The 12,577-nt window shown below is 41.3% G+C and overlaps 1 protein-coding gene across 3 annotated transcripts in view; it reads left to right on the top strand.

Moving 5' to 3' along the window:
• CES1 (carboxylesterase 1) overlaps positions 1-12,577 on the top strand; it is a 67,156-nt gene that overhangs the window by 32,909 nt on the left and 21,670 nt on the right. For 2 of the 3 annotated variants that reach the window (XM_061174480.1, XM_061174478.1), the window contains exon 2: positions 943-1,150. In XM_061174480.1, the coding sequence (XP_061030463.1) occupies positions 1,149-1,150 (2 nt within the window). In that variant the 5' untranslated portion in view covers positions 943-1,148. The remainder of the gene's footprint in view (positions 1-942; positions 1,151-12,577) is intronic. The other variant, XM_061174479.1, reaches the window with a different exon arrangement.

The raw sequence follows: 12,577 nt of genomic DNA, 5'->3' as shown, positions 1-12,577 counted from the left end.
GCTCAGTGAGAAAGAACTGTCTGCTCCATGAGAAGGGGACAGACGGAATCTGAGCCCCAGTCTCTCTGCCTCTGGATGACCCTGCTCAGAGCCAGCGGAAGGGGCCTCTTCAAGCTGATTGTGTCACTCTCTTGTACTCCAGGACGGTTCACTGCTGCTCATTTACCCACTAAATAAAGCCCGAATCACTGGCCTGGCGTTTGAGACCCTCCCAGACATGAACCTGTCTCATCCAGGATTATGTTCCACCCCCATTACTCTTCCTGACCCAAATGGGCCCATCACTGTTCCTCAAGCAGGTCTTGCACTTTGCTGTCGCAGAGCCTCACCTCTGCACAATCTCATCTCTGTTTATACCTTTAAACACCCTCTTCCATCTCCCCTTGTCACTCCTTCCACTACTGCAAGTCCCAGCTCCAAGGTCACTGCCTCCATGAAGCCACCAGTCAGAAGGCCTCGCTCCCTCTTCTGTCTCCTATGGCACCTTACTTGGTACCTCTCTCAGGACATGGACCACTTTCTTCCCAGCAGTAGGGTCAGGTGTGTATGTGGCTCATCCTCCACATAAGGTCAGATTTCTGAGAAGAGCAGCCGGCTCTTGTTCATCCTCTCATCCAGCGTGCAGCTCGGCACCAGCATCCAGTGATTGTTTCCACATGCTCCTGAGTGTGGAAACTGAATGCCTTCTTCATTCGCAGTGGCTCTTCTTTTTGCATTTATGTCTTATTTGATGCTCTTATACCTCCAATTCCAATTCGCTCCTTCAGATAGCGCTGTGAGTTAGGAAGGACAGTTAGCTTCACTCTCTCTTACATAAGAAGAAACTGAGGCTTAGAGAATTGAGGGCACATTCAAGATCACGTGGCAAAAGTAACAAAATCCACCCAGAATCCAGTTCACACCTTCACCACTGACGTGTCCTCATTTCCTCTCAATGTCCAGCAGGGCAACCACCCTCACCGCCTGTTGTGGACACCGCGCAGGGCAGAGTCCTGGGGAAATATGTCAGCTTAGAAGGTTTTGCACAGCCTGTGGCCGTTTTCCTGGGAGTCCCTTTTGCCAAGCCCCCTCTTGGATCCTTGAGGTTTGCTCCACCGCAGCCTGCAGAACCATGGATCTTCGTGAAGAATACCACCTCTTACCCTCCCATGTAAGTCAACGTGTGACTTTGGCATCTTCCAGTGGGGATGTTAGCCTCAAAGGGATACAGGAAGGAGCCAAGGCAATCCTCTGAGTGGTTCATACTTCATCCTGGAATCCTCAAGATATTGTAGATCGTTAAAAACATTCCAGAACTCTCATAGCATTCTAGAGCCCTTTATTCAACTAATATTTATTGAGCAAATTTGCCAGGCATTTTCTAGTTTCCTGGAATCTATTAGTGAACAGAACAAAGATCCCACCTTCATGGAGCTTGCATTCTAGCAGGGGCAGATAGATAGTAAACAATATGCAAATTAATAAATAGACTATACAATATGTTAGAATATGATAAGTGCTGTGGAAAAAAATAGAAAGTTGAGCAGGTGAGGGGTTTCAAAAGTAATGATTCTGTTAACCTAAAACAATAAAACAACCAGATATTTTACCAGCAAAACCAGAGATTTATTTGGGAGCAGCAAAGAACTGCAGTTGGGGACATGCAACTATGGCAAACCACATGCAAGTCTGGTAAAAGGAAAGGAAACTCTTTTATAGAGGCGAAGGGGAAATTAGGAGGCACTGTTATAAACAAAAAGTCCATTGGAGGAAACTGAGAGTTTGTTATGTAGTGGCTTTTAATTGGCTGAGTAATGACAGTCTCTGATTGGCTGAGCTGTTGCCAGGCAAGGAGGAAATCTTTCTTGTAGTAAAGTCGTGTCACTTCTGGTCAGAGGTGCACAGTATGTCTCTTCCTAGGGGGATCTGTATTGAGGTGGAGTGATATCTTCCTGAGATCTCCCCCTCCTGACCTCCAGATTCCATTTTAGTGAGGGTTCTCTTTATTAATTTTCACAGTTCTATTCATTTTCCTTCTTGAACTTTACCATAGTGGGAAGTGAGGTGGGCCAGGAGATGTGTGGGTGGATAGTGCTTTGGGGTGTTGACTGGGCAAGTTCTCAACTCCCAAGTGTGTCTAGCTACCTAGCCACAAGCAGAACAATGGTTGATGTGTTCTAGTTAGCTGGTCAAGTTGGGCAAGAAGACTCACAACTGTCCCCCAAGGCACCTTAGATGTCTACAAGCATTGATTCAGACCTTATTTATCTCAGCAAGAGATTTCTAATAATTTCCAGGGTCCTGCCTCTTGCTGAATTTTCTTCTCTTCTCTCCTTACTCCCTTCCTTCCTTACTTCTTCCATTCTTTTAAAATAATATTCATTCTTTTTATTTCCTGATTGCAATTAATATGTTTTATTTATTTTTATTGCAAATATACACTTTATTTCTTGATTGTAAGTAATAAGTAATACATACTTATTACATAAAAGTGAGAAAGTATAGATAAGTAAAGGTAAGAAAATGAAAATCATACACAACTCCACCACCTAGCAAGAACTGCTGTTCATATTTTAGATTCTATTTTTCCAGTCTTTTATCTGTTGCATGATTTCTCCCTTAAAATGTAATCACATAATTTTCTGTACCCAATTCTAATGTGTGTGTTTTTTCCCCCGCACCAAAAAGCAATTCTCACACACCATATGTGTGTCCAACAATTTAGCTCATTCTGATGCTCTCTTCCCAGAGAGAGCATCAGATTCCACAGATTAAGGGCTCAGCTCCACAGTAACGCCCTCTGCTTCAGATGCCAGTTCCAAGTCCAAGTTGTCACCTATGCTTCTGACCAACTGGCTATAAATTAGAGGTTCCTGTGACCCCCCCTCCTTAGATTCTATTAATTTGCCGTTGCAGCTCACAGAACTCAGGAAATCAGTTTTCTCACTAGATTACCAGTTTATTATGAAGGGTATTAAAGGATACAAGCCATTAGCCAGATGAAGAGATCCATAAGGTGAGGTCCCTAACAAAGGAGCATCCATCCATCCTTCTGGAGTTTGGGACCCAGCACGGTGGCACTTAGAAGAGTTCTGGTTCACCAACCAGGACACTCTCTGAACCCTGTCCTTTTGGGTTTTATGGAGCCTTCATTACATGGGCAGGATGATTGAAAGCATTGGTCACTGGTGATTGATTCCTCTCCAGCCCATCTCCCCTTTCCAGAGGTCAGGGGGCTGTGGCGCAAAGTTCCAACCCTCTAATCACATGGTTGTTCCTCTGGCAACCAGTTCCTGCCCTTAGATGAGATCCAAAAGTCACCTCATTAACCCAACAGTATACACCACTCAGGAGATTTCAAGGGTTTTAAGAGCTCTTCAGCAGAAACTGGACAAAGATCAAATACATATTTCTTCTTATATCACAATATCATATTACACGATACACATACTTTATTTATTTTAATTTATTTTAATTTATTTATTTTTGGCTGCGTTGGGTCTTTGTTGCTGCGTGCGGGCTTTCTCTAGTTGCGGCCAGCGGGGGCTACTCTTCGTTGTGGTGCGCAGGCTTCTCATTGCGGTGGCTTCTGCTGTTGTGGAGCACAGGCTCTAGGCACACGGGCTTCAGTAGTTGTGGCGCATGGGCTCAGTAGTTGTGGCTCACAGGCTCTAGAGCACCGGCTCAGTAGTTGTGGCGCACAGGCTTAGGTGCTCCGCGGCATGTGGGATCTTCCCGGACCAGGGCTCGAACCCATGTCCCCTGCATTGGCAGGCGGATTCTTAACCACTGCGCCACCAGGGAAACCCCAAGACAGATACTTTAGATGCCTGTTTTACTCATGAAAGTATATCATGAACATCACTCTATGTCATTAACTATCACACCCTGACATTTAATAGCTGCATTACATTGCATATTGAATCATAATTTATTTACCACATCTCTTATTTGGGATTATTAATTGTTCTTGATGATTTTGATAATATAAGTAGCACTATGATGAATATCCTGTAGCTAAATCTTCATGCATGTTCATAAATATTTTTGGATAAGTTCTAAGAAATAACATTTCCGAGTAAGAGTATTTAAAAAATTTCCGTTTAGAAATATTCCAACTGCATCCCTTTAATTAATATATGAAAACCTCCATTAACTTAATTTTTAGCAATGTTTTGGGTTATTAAAAATGATTTTGGGGGCTTCCCTGGTGGCGCAGTGGTTGGGAATCTGCCTGCCAATGCAGGGGACACGGGTTCGAGCCCTGGTCGGGGAAGATCCCACATGCCGCGGAGCAACGAGGCCCGTGAGCCACAACTACTGAGCCTGTGCGTCTGGAGCCCGTGCTCCGCAACAAGAGAGGCCATGATAGTGAGAGGCCCGCGCACCGCGATGAAGAGTGGCCTCCGCTTGCCACAACTAGAGAAAGCCCTTGCACAGAAACGAAGACCCAACACAGCCAAAAATAAATAAATAAATAATAATTTAAAACTTCCTTATTAAAAAAAAAAATGATTTTGGGCTATTGAATAGGCAAAATAACGATAATTTTTATTATATATATGATTATTCTCTTTATTCTACATTTATCTGAATACTAGTGACATTGACTTATTTTCTCTTTTTAAACTTTTGATTGTCTTCTTTTATGAATATTATGCCCCTTGCCTTGGTGATCTGGGGAAAGTTCCCCCGGGATGGAAATCAAGAGTTTATCTTTGGGGCTCTGACTCTGCCACTTGACAGCTGTGTCATCCAAGCACCTCAGTGCTTCAGTTACCTCATCAACATACTGGAAGCAGTCATGCTGTTTTCTGGGGACACTGAGATCTGGAAATGTGGCTTATAATGTCCTTGGAAACATAAACACTACATAGTATGGTTCTTTCTGGCTGTGTGACCTTGGACAGATTCTCTAACCTCTCTGTGCCTCAGTTTCTCAACTGAAAAATGGGGATAATAATAGAACCTAAATCATGGGGCTGATGTGAAGATTAAATGAGTTAATATATAAGCAGTATTTAAAGCAACAGTTGGTGAGAGAGCACCAGAATCACAACTAACTGCTAAACAATCATTGACAGGAAGACACTGGAACTCACCAAAAAGATACCCCACATCCAAAGACAAAGGAGAAGCCACAATGAGACTGTAGGAGGGGTACAATCACAATAAAATCAAATCCCATAACCGCTGGGTGGGTGACTCACAAACTGGAGAACACTTATACCACAGAAGTCCACTCACTGGAGTGAAGGTTCTGAGCCCCACGTCAGGCTTCCCAACCTGGGGGCCCGGCAATGGGAGGAGGAATTCCCAGAGAATCAGACTTTGAAGGCTAGCGGGATTTGATTTCAGGACTTTGACAGGACTGGGGGAAACAGAGACTCCACTCTTGGAGGGCACACACAAAGTAGTGTGCGTATGAGAACCCAGGGGGAAGGAGCAGTGACCCCATAGGAGACTGAACCAGACCTACCTGCTAGTATTGGAGGGTCTCCTGCAGAAGTGGGGGGCGGCTGTGGCTCACTGCAGGGACAAGGACACTGGCAGCAGAAGTTCTGGGAAGTACTCTTCGGTGTGAGCCCTCCCAGAGTGCACCATTAGCCCCACCAAATAGCCTGCAGGGTCCAGTGCTGGGTCACCTCAGGCCAAACAACCAACAGGGAGGGAACTCAGCCCCACCCATCAGCAGACAAGCAGATTAAAATTGTGCTGAGCTCTGCCCACCAGAGCAACACCCAGCTCTACCCACCACCAGTCCCTCCCATCAGGAAGCTTGTACAAGACTCTTAGATAGCCTCATCCACCAGAGGGCAGACAGCAGAAGCAAAAAGAACTACAGTCCTGCAGCCTATGGATCGAAAACCACATTCACAGAAAGAGAGACAAAATGAAAAGGCGGAGGAATATGTACCAGATGAAGGAACAAGATAAAACCCCAGAAAAACAACTAAATGAAGTGCAGATAGGCAACCTTCCAGAAAAAGAATTCAGAATAATGATAGTGAAGATGATCCAGGACGTAAGAAAAAGAATGGAGGCAAAGATTGAGAAGATGCAAGAAATGTTTAACAAAGACATAGAAGAATTAAAGAAAAAACACAGATGAACAATACAATGACTGAAATGAAAAATACACTGGAAGGAATCAATAGCAGAATAACTGAGGCAGAAGAACAGATAAGTGACCTGGAAGACAGAATGGTGGAAATCACTGCCACGGAACAGAATAAAGAAAATAGAATGAAAAGAAATGAACACAGCCTAAGAGACCTCTGGGACAACATTAAACGCACCAACATTCGCATTATAGGGGTCCCAGAAGGAGAAGAGAGAGAAAAAGGACCCGAGAAAATATTTGAAGAGATTATAGTCGAAAACTTCCCTAACATGGGAGAGGAAATAGCCACCCAAGTCCAGGAAACGCAGAGAGTCCCAGACAGGATAAACCCAAGGAGAAACACGCTGAGACACATAGTAATCAAATTGACAAATATTAAAGACAAAGAAAAACTATTAAAAGCAACACGGGAAAAATGACAAATAACATACAAGGGAACTCCCATAAGGTTAAGAGCTGATTTTCAGCAGAAACTCTACAAGCCAGAAGGGAGTGACACAATATATTTAAAGTGATGAAAGAGAAGAACTTACAACCAAGATTACTCTACCCAGCAAGGATCTCATTCAGATTTGACAGAGAAATCAAAAGCTTTACAGACAAGCAAAAGCTAAGAGAATTCAGCACCACCAAACCAGCTCTACAACAAATGCTAAAGGAACTTCTCTAAGTGAGAAACACAAGAGAAGGAAAGGACCTACAAAAACAAACCCTAAACAATTAAGAAAATGGTAATAGGAACATACATATTGATAATTACCTTAAATGTGAATGGATTAAATGCTCCAGCCAAAAGACACAGGCTCACTGAATGGATACAAAAACAAGAACTGTATATATGCTGTCTACAGGAGACCCACTTCAGACCTACGGACACATACAGACTGAAAGTGAGGGGATGGAAAAGGATATTCCATGCAAATGGAAATCAAAAGAAAGCTGGAGTAGCAATACTCATATCAGATAAAATAGACTTTAAAATAAAGAATGTTACAAGAGACAAGGAAGGACACTACATAATGATCAAGGGATCAATCCAAGAAGAAGATATAACAATTATAAATATATATGCACCCAACATAGGAAGACCTCAATACGTAAAGCAAATGCTAACAGCTATAAAAGAGGAAATCGACAGTAACACAATAATAGTGGGGGACTTTAACACCTCACTTACACCAATGGACAGATCATCCAGACAGAAAATAAGGAAACAAAAGCTTTAAATGACACAATAAACCAGATAGATTTAATTGATATTTATAGGACATTCCGTCCAAAAACGGCAGATTTACACTTTCTTCTCAAGTGCACATGGAACATTCTCTAGGATAGATCACATCTTGGGTCACAAATCAAGCCTCAGTAAATTTAATAAAATTGAAATCATATCAAGCATCTTTTCCAACCACAACGCTATGAGATTAGAAATCAATTACAGGGAAAAAAACGTAAAAAACACGTGGAGGATAAACAATACGTTACTAAATAACCAAGAGATCACTGAAGAAATCAAAGAGGAAATCAAAAAATACCTAGAGACAAATGACAACGAAAACATGATGATCCAAAACCCATGGGATGCAGCAAAAGGAGTTCTAAGAGGGAAGCTTGTAGCAATACAATGCTACCTCAAGAAACAAGAAAAATCTCAAATAAACAATCTAAACTTTCACCTAAAGGAACTAGAGAAAGAAGAACAAACAAAACCCAGAGTTAGTAGAAGTAAAGAAATCATAAAGACCAGAGCAGAAGTAAATGAAATAGAAACAAAGAAAACAGTAGCAAAGATCAATAAAACTAAAAGCTGCTTCTTTGAGAAGATAAACAAAATTGATAAACCTTTAGCCAGACTTATCAAGAAAAAGAGGGAAAGGACTCAAATCAATAAAATTAAATGAAAAAGGAGAAATTACAACAGACACCGCAGAAATGCAAAGCATCATAAGAGACTACTACAAGCAACTCTGTGCCAATAAAATGGACAACCTGGAAGAAAGGGACAAATTCTTAGAAAGGTATAACCTTCCGAGACTGAACCAGGAAGAAATAGAAAATATGAACAGACCAATCACAATTAATGAAATTGAAACTGTGATTAAAAATCTTCCAACAAACAAAAGCCCAGGACCAGATGTCTTCACAGGTGAATTCTATCAAACATTTAGAGAAGCGCTAACACCTATCCTTCTCAAACTCTTCCAAAAAATTGCAGAGGAAGAAACACTCCCAAACTCATTCTACGAGGCCACCATCATGCTGATACCAAAACCAAATAAAGATACTACAAAAAAAGAAAATTACAGACCAATATCACTGATGAATATAGATGCAAAAATCCTCAACAAAATACTAGCAATCAGAATCCAACAACACATTAAAAGGATCATACAGCATGACCAACTGGGATCTATCCCAGGGATGCAAGGATTCTTCAGTATATGCAAATTAATCAATGTGATACACCATATTAACAAACTGAAGGATAAAAACCATATGATCATCTCAATAGATGCAGAAAAAGCTTTTGGCAAAATTCAACACTGATTTATGATAAAAACTCTCCAGAAAGTGGGCATAGAGGGAACCTACCTCAACATAATAAAGGCCATATACGACAAACCCATAGCCAACATCATTCTCAATGGTGAAAAACTGAAAGGATTTCCTCTAAGATCAGGAACAAGACAAGGATGTCCACTCTCACCACTATTATTCCACAAAGTTTTGGAAGTCCTAGCCACAGAAATCAGAGAAGAAAAAGAAATAAAAGGAATACAAATTGGAAAAGAAGAAGTAAAACTGTCACTGTTTGCAGATGACATGATAGTATACAGAGATAATCCTAAAGATGCTACCAGAAAACTACTAGAGCTAATCAATGAATTTGGTAAAGTTGCAGGATACAAAATTAATGCACAGAAATCTCTTGCATTCCTATACACTAACAATGAAAGATCAGAAAGAGAAATTAAGGAAACAATCCCATTCTCCACTGCAACAAAAAGAATAAAATACCTAGAAATAAACCACCTAAGGAGATAAAAGCCATGTACTCAGAAAACTATAAGACACTGATGAAAGAAATCAAAGATGACACAATCAGATGGAGAGATATACCATGTTCTTGGATTGGAAGAATCAATATTGTGAAAATGACTCTACTATCCAAAGCAATCTCCAGATTCAATGCAATCCCTATCAAATTACCAGTGGCATTTTTTACAGAACTAGAACAAAAAATCTTAAAATGTGTATGGAGACACAAAAGACCCCGAATAGCCAAAGCAATCTTGAGGGGAAAAAAATGGAGCTGGAGGAATCAGACTCCCTGACTTCAGACTATACTACAAAGCTACAGTAATCAAGACAATATGGTACTGGCACAAAAACAGAAATATAGATCAATGGAACAGGATAGAAAGCCCAGAGATAAACCCACGCAGTTATGGTCCACTAATCTATGACAAAGGAGGCAAGGATATACAATGGAGAAAAGACCGTCTCTTCAATAAGTGGTGCTGGGAAAACTGGCCAGCTCCATGTAAAAGATTGAAATTAGAACACTCCCTAACACCATACACAAAAATAAACTCAAAATGGATTAAAGACCTAAATGTAAGACCGGACACTATAAAACTCTTAGAGGAAAACGTAGGCAGAACACTCCATGACATAAATCACAGCAAGATCCTTTTTGACCCACCTCCTAGAGTAATGGAAATAAAAACAAAAATAAACAAATGGGACCTAATTAAACTTAAAAGCTTTTGCACAGCAAAGGAAACCATAAACAAGACGAAAAGACAAACCTCATAATGGGAGAAAATATTTGCAAACAAAGCAACTGACAAAGGATTAATCTCCAAAATTTACAAGCAGCTCATGCAGCTCAATATCAAAAAAACAAACAACCCAATCCAAAAATGGGCAGAAGACCTAAATAGACATTTCTCCAAAGAAGATATACAGATTGCCAACAAACACGTGAAAGGATGCTCAACATCACTAATCGTTAGAGAAATGCAAATCAAAACTACAATGAGGTATCATCTCACACCAGTCAGAATGGCCATCATCAAAAAATCTAGAAACCATAAATGCTGGAGAGGGTGTGGAGAAAAGGCAACCCTCTTGCACTGTTGGTGGGAATGTAAATTGATACAGCCATATGGAGAACAGTATGGAGGTTCCTTAAAAAACTAAAAATAGAACTACCATACGACCCAGCAATCCCACTACTGGGCATATACCCTGAGAAGACCATAATTCCAAAAGAGTCATGTACCACAATGTTCATTGCAGCTCTATTTACAATAGCCAGGACATGGAAGCAACCTAAGTGTCCATCGACAGATGAATGGATAAAGAAGATGTGGCACATATATACAATGGAATATTACTCAGCCATAAAAGGAAACGAAATTGAGTTATTTGTAGTGAGGTGGATGGACCTAGAGTCTGTCATACAGAGTGAAGTAAGTCAGAAAGAGAAAAGCAAATACCGTATGCTAACACATATATATGGAATCTAAGGAAAAAAAAAATGGTCATGAAGAACCTAGGGGCAGGACGGGAATAAAGACGCAGACCTACTAGAGAATGGACTTGAGGACGCGGGGAGGGGAAAGGGTGAGCTGGGACAAAGTGAGAGAGTGACATGTACATATATACACTACCAAATGTAAAAGAGATAGCTAGTGGGAAGCAGCCGCATAGCACAGGGAGATCAGCTCGGTGCTTTGTGACCACCTAGAGGGGTGGGATAGGGAGGGTGGGAGGGAGGGAGACGCAAGAGGGAAGAGATATGGGGATATATGTATATGTATGGCTGATTCACTTTGTTATAAAGCAGAAACTAACACACCATTGTAAAGCAATTATACTCCAGTAAAGATGTTAAAAAAATAAATTAATTAAATAAACAAAAAAACAAACAACCCAATCAAAAAATGGGCAGAAGACCTAAGCAGACATTTCTCCAAAGAAGAATACAGATGGCCAAGAGGCACATGAAAGGATGCTCAACATCACTAATTATTAGATAAATGCAAATCAAAACTACAATGAGGTATCACCTCACACCAGTTAGAATGGGCATCATCAGAAAATCTACAAACAACAAATGCTGGAAAGGGTGTGGAGAAAAGGGAACCCTCTTGCACTGTTTGGTGGGAAAGTAAATTGATACAGCCACTATGGAGAACAGTATGGAGGTTCCTTAAAAAACTAAAAATAGAATTACCATATGACCCAGCAATCCCACTACTGGGCATATACCCAGAGAAAACCATAATTCAAAAAGACACATGCACCCCAATGTTCATTGCAGCACTATTTACAATAGCCAGCTCACGGAAGCAACCTAAATGCCCATCGACAGACAAATGGATAAAGAAGATGTGGTACATATATACAATGGAATATTACTCAGCCATAAAAAGGAACGAAATTGGATCATTTGTAGAGACGTGGGTGGACCTAGAGACTGTCATACAGAGTGAAGTAAGTCAGAAAGAGAAAAACAAATATCGTATATTAACGCATATATGTGGAATCTAGAAAAATGGTACAGATGAACTGGTTTGCAGGGCAGAAATAGAGACAAAGATATGGAGAACAAACGTATGGATACCAAGTGGGGAAAGCATGGTGGGGAGTGGTGGTGGTGGTGTGATGAATTGGGAGATTGGGATTGACATATATACATTGATATGTATAAAATAGATAACTAATAAGAACCTGCTGTATAAAAAAATAAATAACATAAAATTTAAATGATTAAAAAAAAAATCTCCTATTAGGCCAACCAATAGTTCTTGCCTGTGATGGGTTGATGATAGAATTTTAGCATGTCAGTGCTGCAGGACCCTTATGGAAATCACTCCCCTCATTTACACAGAGGAGCAGACTGGGGCCCAGAGCAGGCAAAGAATTCACCCAAGGAAACCCAGCAAATTAGGCTGAGGCAGGACTAGAACGTAGTTCTCCTAAAGCTGCCCCACAAATATTCACCCCTGACCTGTTGTAGGCCGTAAATAACTGCCATTTGAGTGATTTCTCCTGGTTTGTGGAAGTCTCCCGTGGACTAGAACATGTTTCCCTGTTGGCAGAATATGGTCACCCTGTAGCGGGCATCATACAGCGCCCAGTGGAGAGCTGGTCTGGACCCAGGGCATGCAGGAAATGGTCCTTTCCCAGGCCCATCAGCATATAGGCAGCCTCCTTCCTTGACTCAGGGCATCCCAAAGGCCCCAGGAAGGGAAGAGAGTCAGGCCTCACCATACCTGGTCCTGGGAGACCTTGGTGAGCCTGAGAAGCCCCCATCGGATGCCCCTGGTAGCCTCCTACCTAACCCAGTGTCTTGAGTCTGGTGAGAACAGCTCTATTTACTGCCCTAAACCTGCCAGTGCAAGACCTGGCCTGACCGCAGGAGACATCTTCTTGGTCAGCTCTGATTGAACTTCAAGAATT

Source organism: Eubalaena glacialis, chromosome 18, assembly GCF_028564815.1.
Source record: "Eubalaena glacialis isolate mEubGla1 chromosome 18, mEubGla1.1.hap2.+ XY, whole genome shotgun sequence".
NCBI lineage: Eukaryota > Metazoa > Chordata > Mammalia > Artiodactyla > Balaenidae > Eubalaena > Eubalaena glacialis.
Note: the sequence above shows the minus strand (reverse complement) of the source record. Positions and strands in the feature narration are given on the sequence as shown.